General features: G+C 35.7%; 1 protein-coding gene across 5 annotated transcripts in view; it reads right to left on the bottom strand.

Moving 5' to 3' along the window:
* Positions 1-1,561: 1,561 nt before the first annotated feature.
* The window catches only part of LOC127411809 (phosphatase and actin regulator 2-like), a 55,104-nt gene continuing 41,842 nt past the window's right edge, over positions 1,562-14,823 (bottom strand). For all 5 annotated transcript variants that reach the window (XM_051647603.1, XM_051647607.1, XM_051647606.1 and 2 more), the window contains 8 exons: positions 13,024-13,495; positions 9,320-9,492; positions 8,332-8,488; positions 7,975-8,030; positions 6,731-6,792; positions 5,566-5,703; positions 4,882-4,958; positions 1,562-2,812 (listed from right to left, as the gene is read on the bottom strand). In XM_051647603.1, coding sequence (XP_051503563.1) covers positions 2,797-2,812; positions 4,882-4,958; positions 5,566-5,703; positions 6,731-6,792; positions 7,975-8,030; positions 8,332-8,488; positions 9,320-9,492; positions 13,024-13,495 — 1,151 coding nt within the window. In that variant the 3' untranslated portion in view covers positions 1,562-2,796. The remainder of the gene's footprint in view (positions 2,813-4,881; positions 4,959-5,565; positions 5,704-6,730; positions 6,793-7,974; positions 8,031-8,331; positions 8,489-9,319; positions 9,493-13,023; positions 13,496-14,823) is intronic.

Here is a 14,823-nt window from a genome sequence, read left to right as displayed (position 1 = left end):
ACGACATTGCTGGCCATGTATAAAATATTCATGAAAGGTTTTGATAAGAAATGTGTAACTAGCCTGTATGCGTAACCGTTTTCAGAAATGCAAGAGCATCTCGTTCTGTCAAGGAATAGGGTGACAGCATTATTCTGTACAAGCCAATTTAATCGTGTACTGTTCTTTCAATATATACAACAGCAATACAGAAGTCTTCTAGAATGATTTGTTGCTACTACAGATCCACGATTGTGTGAATAAGAGTAAGTCCAACACAAACACATATATGTCACTATCAAGACAATGCACACTGATACACAATACATGACATGTCCTGTGCGTCAATGGCAAAACAGTTTAATAGCAAAGCAGACCCGTTTTGCTGACTTGCACACAATGAATTCCTGGATAGTATCCAGTCTTCACAATAATAAGCTTTTGCTTGATCATTTACAAAAATGACATGTTAACACAGTCAGTTTAGCTTAATATTGATATGTTTAACATATTATAACAAATATAAGGCCACTACAGGATTTTTTCCAGAAAGTTTGATAAATTAAAATTGCTTTATTTTATGCATGTACCCCATTTACAATAAAACTAGCTTATTTTACAGTTGCTTTTCAGAAATGTATTTTACTTCATGCCTTTCAACATGTGAAAGTAGCCAATGAAATGAAACTCAAGCTCATAATTATTCAACATCTACATTATAAAATGTTCTGAGAGTAACTGTGCATGACTTCGCAGAATCATGCAATATAAATTCTAAAACCCAACAGTAATCTCATAAATGTAGATTTTACATTGAGGATACTGCTCTGTATAAAAGCTGTACAATTTGAATAACATTTATTCTCAATCAAAGGCCATAATCAAATTGGCTTACTATAGTGCTCATCATTCTTTGTTGGATGCACCGTGAAATGCTGCCTGAACAGTTTGCAAAATGAGTGCACTCATAATGTTTGGATACCCAAATATGCCCTTTCTCTTCACCAAGCACAATAACAAAAGGCAGCAAACAGATGGTGAACTTGGGTAATATAGATGTAACATAAATACTAGAGGCTACTGTCATGTATAATTATTTCTTCTGAAGTTTTTTTTTTTTTTTTTTTTTGTAGCTACAAACTATCCTATTCATTTTTATCCTTTTTTCTAGTTTTTGTGGTTATGCTTTTTAACAGCCACATTATTCCATAGAACTTTTTATTATAAATATTGCAAATATGCCCCATACATATACATATATATATATATGACAAACTTTAAATATGAATAAATCTCTCACTATGCAATGGATGTGTAAGAGTCTTAAAGTGCTGATATACTAATATATAATTATCAATTTTAAAAATGACTTCTTAATGGTGCTACCTTGATTAAATAAAGGGTTACATGTATATAAATATGATCTAAAATTCCTTAATAGTGAGACTGATTTCTCATTTGTAAATGAGAGAGCTTGAAGTTGTCAACCAGGATCAAACTCACTAAATCATTTAAAGTGGCAAATAGTTAAAGTGTTTTCATTCTTTGGATGTGTTGTTATTCAAAAGAAATCAAACCAATGTGCAATATACTGGATGTATTTACATATATCATACATAGTCTGTACAATTGATTTGAAATAATTTAAAACAGTTTCCCTAATTTCTAACTATATAAACAAACAAAATAGAAAAACTCTGACACAAGAACAGGTAATTATATCAAGCACCAAAATGTGAGCAATACAATAATTACACATTTCATCATGTACTAAAATCTGCCTTTTCATAAATAAGGAGAAGCTCTTACCAATTTTGAGAGTAAAATTATTGTTGAACTAAATTACCCTACTTGCAACCACTTGCGTATGGCTAGGAACAATAAAATTCTCCAATTAATTTGTTTTTGAGAAAATCCAAAATCAGTAAGACAATAGCTGTAACTTTGGGAAAACTGTAATAACATTTAGGGGGAATGCAAGAAAGGATATTTAACAGGTAAATAAACATGGATTATGACAAACATGATTATAGTCTTTTCCTGAACAGCAGTTACAGATATGTTACAATACAACCACGTATATCAAGTAATCAGACATTTAAACAAAAAACACTGTCAAGGCACAACATAAATCTGATTACATTATAATATATTGAGGACGTTATTAATCTGGATACAGATGAATAATGGCAGTAATAATCCTGGACCTTGTGATGTCCAAATGGACCTCAATATCCATTTAATGTACACCGATGGCAAGAACCATGTACATATGTCTTATAAAATGTTTCTCACATGCATGGATATTCATAGATACGGTATTACTGGACTCTGCACTGGAATACTGCAAGAAAAATGTAGTATATAAAAAAAAAAAAAAAAGGAGAAGTCAAAGCTGCTGTGTTTGCACGCAGCAACAATGCAGGAATGAACCACTGCATGTGCTTAAGTTTTACCTTGAAAGAATATCAAGGACACTTGTCCTTAGTGTGTGTAAAAAATAAAATAACAGATATGAAAAAACTGGTTGGAACCACTGCATTGCTTTATCTTGTTTGAAGGTCCCTCTCTTTCTCTCTCTGTTTTCAGCTTGCAGTGGCATTCAAGGCACATCTTTAGCCATGCTCAACCCCCCCAGTGGCTGAACACAATAATGAAATACAGGGCGGCCAGCTGGGAGCGCAGCAAGTGCCAGAGAATCGCCGGCTGCCGCAGGGAGTCAGTCTGTTAGCCTCTCAGCAGGGAGCATGGCGTAGAGACAGGAAGAGAGACCCTCGAGTTAGCGGCCTTCCAGCACCCCCACCACCAGGCATCGCCTCAGGGCCGATGAAACCTGCCAAAACACAGAGAGAGCAGAAGCTATTTTAGGACAGTTTCCAGCAGACAGAACAAAAAACAGATCTGAGCAATGTTTATGGGAAATGAGGCATCTATGTGTGGGGAAAAAGCTGCTGATACGATCTTATCATCATTAGCATCACAAGTGTATCAACCGGGTACTTGTCAAACCAAGATTCCGGCCAAATACATAACAGATGTCTAACCAATGCATTAAAAAACGCATTGTTTTAATTGTAATTAGTCCATCCATTTCTACCAGTTTGACCCATATCATAGTAAACATGATAGGCAGACATATCCTATACTGTAGAGCAGGCCAATTCAATTGGCGGCCGGCGGGCCAAATCCGGCCTGTTTGAAATTTTAATTGTCCCGCATAAGGTTGTCAGTTGTCTGGGCTGTTCACACTAAACACGTTTTGTGTGTGTTCACGCTGTTTTACAATTGTTTTCGTATGTACACTTGTGTTAGATGGACGTTCCGCCACGTCTCGATGTTTTTACAGTGTATCTTGCAGGAGTGCCACATTTTTTTTTGGACTCTTTTTAGAGGTTGCACTACAAATAATTATTATAATTCATTTTGAGGCATTAAGAAGATTAAAAAACTAAAATCATGGACGACTGATAAACGTAAATTCGGAGAAACAAAGTTCTATTCATTAATTTGGTCAAGAAAACATTCTATTTGAAAAGTCAGAAGTTAAAATCATTGCATCTATAACAAACTTCACTGTTACTGTTCAATAAAACAATTAGTATCAGTGTGACTTTCTCTCTGTTATGGACCAATTTTGAAAGCAGTTTTTAGTTATTTTTTTTTGTCTCAAGTTATCTGTATTTTTTATTATTTATTTTTCAGAATTTCCTGCTGGAAAATGTTTCTCATGATAAAAAAGAAAAAGAAAAAAGAAAGCTATAAACACAGATGTTTTATATATTAGTGAACAAATATTATAGGCCAGCTATAACATGATATCTGATAGTAGCTTTTCATTAACAAAATATTCTGGCTTGGGGAAAATATAAAACTATTGATTTAAAAGTTGTTTATTATAAGTAAAGAAGCAATATGTTTAAGTTAATTGTGAAATATTCAGATATATACAAATATAGAAGTAGTTTGAGAGTGTAAGGAGACAGACTCGATTGCGTCATTCAAAGTGCGTCATGGAAGTGAGTGGTCACTGCAAAGCTCTTTTGATGCACTTTGAGACTTTTTGAGATTCTATGATTGGTGGATCTTTTCTCTGCTGGATCATGGGTAGTGTAGTTATTCAGCACAAATTCCGCCATTCAACAAATTCCTATTAAAGGAATAGTTCACCCAAAAATTAAAATGATTTCAAAATTGTATTTATGAAAATTATAAATAGTTATGCTGAACAGGCCACGACAGGCTGAAGAGGGACGCAAAACAGCACCGCGATATGCAGAAAAGGACAGCAACACCCAAAAAAAGTTGTAAATATTGATCTATTTCTTACACCTAGTGTTTCGCTTCAGAAGACATTTATTAATCCACCAATCATATGGATTGCTTTTATGATGGCTATGTGTGCTTTTTGGAGCTTCAGAAATTTAGCACCCATTCACTTGCATTGTATTGGATCTACAGAGCTGAAATATTCTTCCAAAAATCTTTATGTTCTGCTGAAAAAAGAAAGTCATACACATCTGGGATGGCATGAGGATGAGTAAATGATAAGACAATAATATTTTTTTTTTTTTGAGTATGCACCAAATTCAAGGGAGACAAAAAAGACAAGCTGCCTCCCTCTGAAACTTTATCCACTGGTGTTGCTGTTGGAAAATGCTACTTCAGATAAATGAGTGCTTTTATACTCTGTTTGATCTAATTTTTTGTTTTATCTTTGTCATTTTGGTTATTTTCTCATCCAAATGTGTTCTAAGGAAGCACTGCCTCTCTTGCATCCTTGGAGAAAATGCCCTTGATGTAGAATACAATTTCTAAACAGGTATACTGATGTGTTTTTTGTACATAACATTAGACAAGAACCTTTCAACCCCCTTTGATCAGGCTGGTAGTACACAAATTTACCTGGTAAACTGTCTGCTCTCTTCATGGACTTCCATCTCTTTGCTTTTAAATTCATTGAGTTCTTTACGTATAGCAGCCTGTGAAAGAAAAAATGGAGTAAAAATTACACAATCAGTTCTGTTCCAGGACAACTGAACGTTTGTAATGCAGAATACTTGGGGGGGAAAAGCTTAATCACAATGTTAATCTAATGCTTTGTAATGTTAATTACAAAAACAGCACTTGTTCCCAATGCTCTACCCAGTATAATCAAATACAGCTATTTGTAATTTTATAAAATCAAATGACTTTTGTTTTATTAGGACAAGCCATACTTTAACACAAATAAGATGCACAGTAGGTAGCATGTGTGACCATACAAAAGGCAACCGATCCTACACTATTGCTGACACTCTAGATTTATTCTTTTCCAAATAAAATAATAACTACACATGCATTTAGGCCTACCATGAGGCTAAATTCACCTTTTCAGCAGACAAGTCTTTAATTCTCTAGATATATTGTTCATATTGGTTCTCAATCATAAATATTAATGTGACATGCATGCCAAAAAACTCAGAACTAAGAAATATCTAAATTTAGTAAAAGATTGAGGTATGAGCTATAAAAAGGTTTGTATGTACGTATCAGAGCTCAAGACACATACACAATTTAAAGCTACAGCAAGACAGAGAAATGGCTTACTTTGTCTGCAGGGGTTAACCTGGTCCAGGGCTTGTCAGCACGCCGATCATAGTCTTTAGCTTCTGTAACCTCCACATATTCATGGAACCGCAAGATTCTACGTGCCACTAGCTCTGCGACTGTGGGCCGGACGCTTAGCTGCATAAAGAGAGCAATTTCACAAGTCACCTTTTAACTTGTACAGTCATATTTAATAGGGGTTAAAATGTTCTAGCTAGCTAAAGTAACACATTAAATGGGTGTATGAACTGATGATTACAAGTCAAACAAAATCTTTGATAAAGAGGCAGGTAAATACACTGATGTTAGGGGATCTGACTGACCTTACCAGTGAAAATATCTACGACAAGCTTCTATGCACAGATATTAACTAAGCCAATAGCAACAGATCGAAATTCTGCGGTCATGACATGCGGCTATTTGTGTGATGCACATTACATTGTCCATTATTGCAGTTTCAGCCAGAACCACTCAATTTTGAGAAAACCTCTTTAATTCACTATTAATCCATTTTATAGATCTGGTCTATTTGCCAGTTTAAATCCTCTGCCCTGATTCCCCATATAAAATGGGGCATTAAGTGCATGCTAAATTAGAAGGGCCTAATTAAAAGTGCCAGACTGCAAGCCAATTCTAGCCACCACTCTTGCTAAAAATCAGGAATATAAACTTGTTTACACTCCCCACAACACCACACTAATTGTAATTCATATTTTAAAAAAACAAAACAGAAATGTAAATGACTGTTTAGTCTAATTTCGCAATAGCAGAGGAGCACCTGTAAATTTTAAATCATACATTTAACTATATCCTCAAAATGTCATTTAGTCATGTTAATGTCCAGCTCTTAAACAAAATAATGTGTTCATTTAATAGGCTCCTCATATTTTTTTTCTTCTTTTTTTTCTCTTCATTGTAACGGCAGTAGATGGCACAATATCCCACACTAATTTCCACTATTTGCGATCGCAACGATGATGACTTTGAAGCATGATGATTCATAACTCCATGCAGTATTATACTGAAGTAACAGGTTAATTATGAGCTATTTTAGAGTGACAAACTGTATAAAGAAACTTGATTCAATGGCAGATTTCAAACAAACAATTGCAAAAAGAGAATCTGGCTGTTGTAAAGAAAATTAGCAGACTGCAGGCGGTTGTACCTTTCGTGAGAGTCTTCTTTTAATCTCCTGCTTGGCCTCTTGTTCTTCTTCTTCATTTTTTTCTAAAGTGACACAAGAAAGATTTTTTTTTTGTTTGTTTGTTTATATCCTACCCAATGACTAATTAGCTGTAATGTTTATGATTCACTTTCAATTGCTTAATCTGATATTATGATTTGTAATTTTTGAATTTGTAAATTACAAGATGCCATTAATTCTTCAATATTTTATGTTTGTTAATGTGGTACCCATGGCAGTTCATTTATGCAGTGCAAACAAATGGACAACTACTATCGTGTATGAGGAGAAGACAATTATGTTGGCACAAATTCTAAAAATGATAATAGAATTCAGAATAGGTATTTTTAAATTATCTTCATATTAACTCAGGTCACACGCTAGATTTACAAATTGTCATGAAATTATAACTATATCAGAAAGATACTGTATTTTCCAGGGGACCGTAAGAAATGCTTGAGGATTCCAGTGTTCAATCAACTTTTTCATTAAGGGCCAATATTTGCAACCAGAGTAAATTTTCAGGGACATTTTTACCTTATGAGGGTCCCCTTGCTTTTAGGTGAAATACTTCAATTTACTCAATTCACAAATTATCCATCTAAATAATTAGAATAGTTAACTAGGCCTAGAATAAAATATTAAGGCATACGTCAGATGTTTCAAATAAAAAAGAAATTCCTTTCGGAGTACCAAATATAATATAATTTATTTGCCTCTGCATTTGTGTGCAAGTGCAACAACCTCTGTTTAAAGTGACGATATCCTGTTATGATATTCTCAATTATGAATACCCTTACTGCATGGGACAAACTGATTACATTTCAAATTACATTTCAGTTCAGGAAACAATAAATCATGACATGTATTGCAATTCTATTTGGGACATTAAAGCCCTCTAGGAGTATTTGCTGCCAAGATCAATAATAGTTTTGAGTATGTATTGAGTTTTGGGCTACACTGGCTCTTTAAGGAATTGTTTGTCACTATATAGCTTACAGCTTGTTTGAGCAGAACTCCTTTATCATTAAATTCCTAGTCTTCATCAATCAAATCACAGCCAAAAAAAAGATGAAACAACAAAGGCACCGCAGAACATCTGACTCAATGAACGGTCTCCGACACCAGAGGCAACAATAGGCAAGAATAAACATTACAGCTCTGAACACTCCAAACAAACTTATTGTCTTCAGACTATGTAAATGAGATTGTGAGAGCAAACATACGTTTCAGAATATTTCGTTGTTCTAGCTCTTCTGTGGTGGGCCTCTGACTCAGCCGTCTATGAAAAAAGAAAATAAGAATTAGGAGGAACCACACTGATAAATCTCATGGTACACTGCTTATAATTGTGGCATGATTTATTTTAGATAAGCCTGCCATAAATAACACATTAAAAATAGAACATACTGTGGTTAATCACTTTGCATGTCAACCAGACAGTCTCTGACTAAATGGGAAGTTCTTGGCCAGAATAAACTGCAATGTGGACCAGACCTTATGTAGTTTAGTCAAAGGCTATACGAGACTAGTGTCTAGTATACCAGTAGTACAGACCGGGTCGAAGCAGGGGTTTATTATACCTCACTAGTTTGCAGCCGATCTGTTGCCATAGTTCCTGTCGCTCTGTCTCTGACGTCCTGGGGAGAATGTTCTTCTCTTCTAGCTCCTTTTTGCTGGGCCTGTTACCAAGTTTGATGGCAAGTGTATCTTTGCGGCGAATTTTGCTTGCAAGGGAGCCTTCAAAAATAAATATTCACACAAAAATGTCAGGTACTTCTTTCTGACACCAGTGAAACATCCTCAGTTTGTAGTGTGGAAAGAATAGAAAATGAGAAGAGGAATGCATTTTGCAAAGTGCACTGGCAGCAAAAACCCTGCAAACTCGCATGTGAAAAAGAAGCCCTGACGAAAGCCAGAATGTTTTTCCTGTTTGACAAAGGCTTGGATCATAGCTTTGCCAGACTTATTTAAAGCTACAAGATACAATTACAAAATTACAAAGAAAGAGACCTCTTGGAAATGTTTCACCTGTAATTGTGCAAAGCATGTTGTGTTGATTATACTGTACATAAACTTCAGGTTGACAAGTACTTTCACTAGAATACTCTAAATACATATCCAGAAAGTGCTGTCAATTTAAAGGCATAGTTCACCTAAAAATGTGAATCAGTCATCATTTACTCACCCTCATGTTTCAAACCAGTATATCTTTCTTTCCTCAGTGAGACACAAATTGAGATTTTGGGCAGAATGTGAGCCTGACTATTATTCACCATTTACTTTCATTGTATGGAAAAAATATGCAATGAAAGTTAATGAGTGAGGCTGTCATTCTTCCTAACATCATCTTTTGTGTTCAACAGAAGAAAGAAAGTCATATGGGTTTGGAACATGAGGGTGAGTGAATTATGACAGAATTTTCATTTTTTTTAAACAAGTGTTCAATCAAGTTACATAATCTTAATTTGACTGATGCTTTTTAAATTACTTTATTGATAGACAGGAAATATGAGGAGAGTGAGGGGGGCTAGGACTGGACAAAAACGCAAGCCAGACTTGAGCACATACTAGAGGTATACTCATCATCATCCTCCTCCTCTTCATCATCCTTGTAGAGGATAGGCCCATCTGAATCAGAGTCATTGGCCTGGTTTTCTCTAAAGGAGTCAGGAATGATCGTCACCTCTGGGCTTTCCACACTGACAATTTGTGTTCTCTCTCCTTCTTCAGTCCCAACAACCCTAGTGAAGACCAAAGAAAAGACAGTTTTGCTCAAAACACTCATTAGGATCATCAGTTTACATCAAGACAAGGATATAACCAAGATTGGGGGAAACAAAGGTAATTTTAAGAATCCGCCATAGAAAAATACATATTGCCCTAATTTAACTAAAAAGTTTATATGGCTTAAATCTGAAAACATTACAAACACCTGCCTAGTTCAAGGGATAGTTTAAAGAAAAATTTAAATTCTCTCATCATTTACTCACTCTCATGTTGTTCCAAACTCGTTTTGAACTTTTTTCCATGGAACACAAAAGCAGATGGTAGGCAGAATGTAAGCCTTAGTCACAATTCATTGTCATTGCATCTTTTATTCTTACAATGAAAGAAAACAGTGAGAGTATCATTCTGCCTCTTCTTTTGTGCTCCACAGAAGAAAGTCACACAGGTTTGAAATAACGTGAGGATGAGTAAATGACAGAATTTAAATTTTTGGGTGAACTATTTAACTGTCCAAAACTCACTGTTTAAGTTTACAGAATCAGTACAGTATATGGACTGACAGAAAGCAACACTTATAATCATGTGATGTACCAAATTTTACAACTCAAAATGTTACTACAACTTAGTCACTAACTTGGTCCGATCTACATTACAAGATGTCTATTTGACATTTCATGGAACAGTTACGAAACCGGCTATTTTGGCATACTGTGAATAAATTCCAAAACTAAAAATAAATATTTTGCCTGAAGATGCATCATAGCAATATAGTTACCTCATTGTAAGCTAACCCCACCCTCATTAAAAGTCTGTTTGCAAGATGACACAAAGCATGTCTCTGCAATCATACCGCATAAAGAGAAAATATAAGACTACATGGCATAATGAGCACCCACATATGCTAAAAAATAATATCAACAGCGCTCATTGATATGCAGCATCTGCAATGTGCTATTACACATATTGAATTTAAAGATAAAAAATCCATTAAAGGGATAGTTCACCCAAAAATGAAAACTCTCTTATCATTTACTCACCCTCATGCCATCCCAGATGTGCATTACTTTATTTTAACAGTAGAACACAAATTAAGATTTTTAGAAAAATATCTCAGCTGATCAGACCATTGTAGCTCCAAAAATCTCATAAAAGGAAACATACAGTTGTGCTCAAAAGTTTGCATACCCTTGGAGAATTGGTAATATATGTACCATTTTTAAAGAAAACATGAGTGAGCAGGCAAAACACATTTCTTTTATTTCTTATGGGATTCATATTCAACTGTATGTTATACAGAATGGCACAATCATAAAACAAAACATGGCAACAAAGAAAAAAATGAAATGACCCCAAAAGTCTGCATACCCTTAGTTCTTAATACTGTGTATTGCCCCCTTTAGCATCAATGACAGCGTGCAGTCTTTTGTAATAGTTGTCTCAAAGTTGTCTTGTAATAATTGAGTTGTCTCAAATTCTTGCAGGTGGTATAGCTGCCCATTCGTCTTGGCAAAATGCCTCCAGGTCATGCAAAGTCTTTGGTCATCTTGCACGAACCGCACGTTTGAGATCTCCCCAGAGTGGCTCGATGATATTAAGGCCAGGAGACTGTGATGGCCACTCCAGAACCTTCACCTTTTTCTGCTGTAACCACTGGAGGGTCAACTTGGCCTTGTGCTTAGGGTCATTGTCTTGCTGGAAAGTCCAAGAGCATCCCATGCGCAGCTTTCGTGCAGAAGAATGAAAATTGTCTGCCAGTATTTTCTGATAACATGCTGCATTCATCTTGCCATCAATTTTCACAAGATTCCCCGTGCCTTTAGAGCTCACACACCCCCAAAACATCAGTGAGCCACCACCATGCTTCACAGTGGGGATGGTATTCTTTTCACTATAGGCCTTGTTGACCCCTCTCCAAACATAGCGCTTATGGTTGTGACCATAAAGCTCTATTTTGGTCTCGTCACTCCAAATTACAGTGTGCCAGAAGCTGTGAGGCGTGTCAAGGTGTTGTCGGGCATATTGTAACCAGGCTTTTTTGTGGCATTGGTGCAGTAAAGGCTTCTTTCTGGCAACTCGACCATGCAGCTCATTTTTGTTCAAGTATCGTCGTATTGTGCTCCTAGAAACAACCACACCTTCTTTTTCCAGAGCAGCCTATATTTCTCCTGAGGTTACCTGTGGGTTTTTCTTTGTATCCCGAACAATTCTTCTGGCAGTTGTGGCTGAAATCTTTCTTGGTCTGCCTGACCTTGGCTTGGTATCAAGAGATCCCTGAATTTTCCACTTCTTAATAAGTGATTGAACAGTACTGACTGGCATTTTCAAGGCTTTGGATATCTTTTTATATCCTTTTCCATCTTTATAAAGTTCCATTACCTTGTTACGCAGGTCTTTTGACAGTTCTTTTCTGCTCCCCATGGCTCAGTATCTAGCCTGCTCAGTGCATCCACGTGAGAGCTAACAAACTCATTGACTATTTATACACAGGCACTAATTGCAATTTAAAAAGTCACAGGTGTGGGAAATTAATATTTAATTGCCATTTAAACCTGTGTGTGTCACCTTGTGTGTCTGTAACAAGGCCAAACATTCAAGGGTATGTAAACTTTTGATCAGGGCCATCTGGGTGATTTCTGTTATCATTATGATTTAAAAAGGAGCCAAACAACTATGTGATGATAAATGGCTTCATATGATCACTATCCTTAAATAAAAGACAGTTTTTTCCATGATTAGTTATATTTTCAAAATCAATGCCAAAATTTCACAATTTCTGCCAGGGTATGCAAACTTTTGAGCACAAACATAGAAGTAATCCATAAGACTCCAGTGGTTATATCCATGTCTTCAGAAGCAATATAATAGGTGTGGGTGAGTAACAGACCAAAATTGAAGTCCTTTTTTTACTCTTAATCTCCACTTTCGGTGCCTGTTTAGTTTCACTTTCACATCTGAAAGTGAAAGTTAAAATGGCGATTTAGAGTAAAAAATGACTTAAATATTGAACTGTTTCTCACCCACACCTATTATATTGCTTCTGAAGACATGGATTCAACCACTGGAGTCATTTGGATTACTTTTATGCTTCCTTTATGAGCATTTGAGCTCGAAAGGTCTGATCACCATTCACTTGCATTGTACGGACCTACAGAGCTAATATATTTTTCTAAAACTCTTTGTGTTCTGCTTAAGAAAGAATGTCATACACATCTGGGATGGCAGGAAAGTGAGTAAATGATTAGAGAATTAAAATTTTGGGGTAAACTATCACTTTAAGGGACGTTCTTCTATTAAAAATGCTAGATGCAGTGCAACAAATGGAACAGAACGCAGGTGTCTTGAGACACATTTTTTAAAAGTTCTTTTAACTTGCCATGGCTTCTCAAAACACAATGTTCATGCGAGAGTTGCTAATAAAAAGCAAGACACAACACAACAATCAAAGACGTCTGTCTAGAGCATATTTACATAGAATATTACAGTGTTTAGGGAAGTAGATTTTGCCAAAAATACATAATATTGGATGTGAACAAATGTAAACTCACCTCTGTGTTTGGTCTGCTGTTATCTTTTCATTCTCTCCTTCACTCTCTGTGCTTACAGGTTCATTTAAAGTATCTGAGCAAAGTTCATTTGAGGATCCTGTGAAGGCTGTTTCCTCTGTTGCCTTGTTAACATGTGTCTTCCTTTTGTCAAGCTCCACAGAGGATTCCAAAAGATGACTAGCACCCTTCCCATCCTGAGGCGTCTTCTCAACTGACTTCTCATTAATACTAGAGGCCACTTTTTTCTTTTGGTCCTTTTTAGAGGAGCTTTCCACAGGAGAGCTGCCCGTATCAGACAAGGGTTTGGGAGGTGGCCGCGGTGACCTGGAGGGCTCAGTTTTCTTAGCAGACTTTGTTTCTGCTACTGTAAGTTCTGCTTTGTTGTTCTTTGGGGTCTTCGAGCAAGTCACTGAAGATGATTGTCCTGAATTCTTGGATGTGACTGCAGTTCTTTTAGGATTGGAAGATTTAACTGTGAAGGAATGCATTGAATTCAGAGAAGATCTAGAAAAGATCTTAGGATTTATGTTAGTGGCTATACCAACACCAGTGGCAGTGGATTTTAAACATAAAAAGAGCTACTGTAAACAAGATTCGTTGGCAGAGATAAACGGTTTTCGCAGAGTTAAATTGATTGGTTGTACTGAAAACCATCTCAGTACTTAGAAATAATGTCAGGTGGTGTTTGTTCACATGCAGTTTCACTACTTAAAACAAACGTTCCATGTGAATGTCACTGTTGACCGAAGATTCTCATCTGATTGAGTTTTTTCACATTCACAAGAGCCAGGAAGTTGAATATCACCAAATGTCATATCATAAAACACTATAATCTGGGGTTCTTACATACACTTATCAAGAGTTTTGTAAAATGCAATGCCGTTCAATAGTTGAAAATACGCAACAAATGACGTAAAAATTAAGAAATACAGTGGGACCAAAATTATTCACGTAAAATTTATGAATAGTGTGCATTATATGGCAAAATATCAAACAAAATGGCATTTATTTGATAGAAAAATAGCACAAACACACTTTATGGCAAATATTGTTAGTTTAAGTTTCAGATTATAAAAAAAATTATATACTGTTAAAAAATGAAGGCAAAATAATATTTAGATAATTTTTGGTTGACAAACTTTGTGGAGCATATCCACAGTTAAATGATAAACTACACCTGTGGTTACTCTGATATGAAAACTGTGTGAACTTCATACAACCACTAAAAATCCTATTGAGACCAATTGGTTTGAATTCATTTACAAATATTAGCTCACAAAAGTTTAGTTCTGTGAAAAAAATATAATTTGTAGCATCATTTGTTTGGAGAAGCCATTTAGATTAGATTTCTATGCTACGATATTCAGACATTTTTTAAATGTGACTTGTTCAAAATACTTTTTGGCACCACTGTAAATGTCAGAAAATTATTCAGTAGAAAGAGTAAACTGTAAAGCCACCAACACTAAGCAGAACCAGAGACACACAATGAACGGGTAAAAGGATCAGCAACAGTGTGGAAAAATTTCTCCCTGCGGAACACATGCACAAAGTCCAGTAACATATTCAGACATACATGTAAAGGCATACATCAATAAAGATAATATGTGACCAATGATAGAGCAGACATGTAATGCAGGCAATAGAACAATAGGAGAAAGCCATAATTGTTCACAAATTAATCTGGATCTCACTTTCTACAGCCCTTGATGCCATAAGCAAGCCAAACCTTAACTAGTCAAACAATATAACTGACATGCAAGTGTCGTGAAAATGCTCACTTTACAAACTGCTAATTTG

Source organism: Myxocyprinus asiaticus, chromosome 21 (genome assembly GCF_019703515.2).
Source record: "Myxocyprinus asiaticus isolate MX2 ecotype Aquarium Trade chromosome 21, UBuf_Myxa_2, whole genome shotgun sequence".
In the NCBI taxonomy this organism is placed as follows: Eukaryota; Metazoa; Chordata; class Actinopteri; order Cypriniformes; family Catostomidae; genus Myxocyprinus; species Myxocyprinus asiaticus.
The sequence above is the reverse complement of the archived record's forward strand: the minus strand, read 5'-3'. Positions and strand labels throughout refer to the sequence as shown.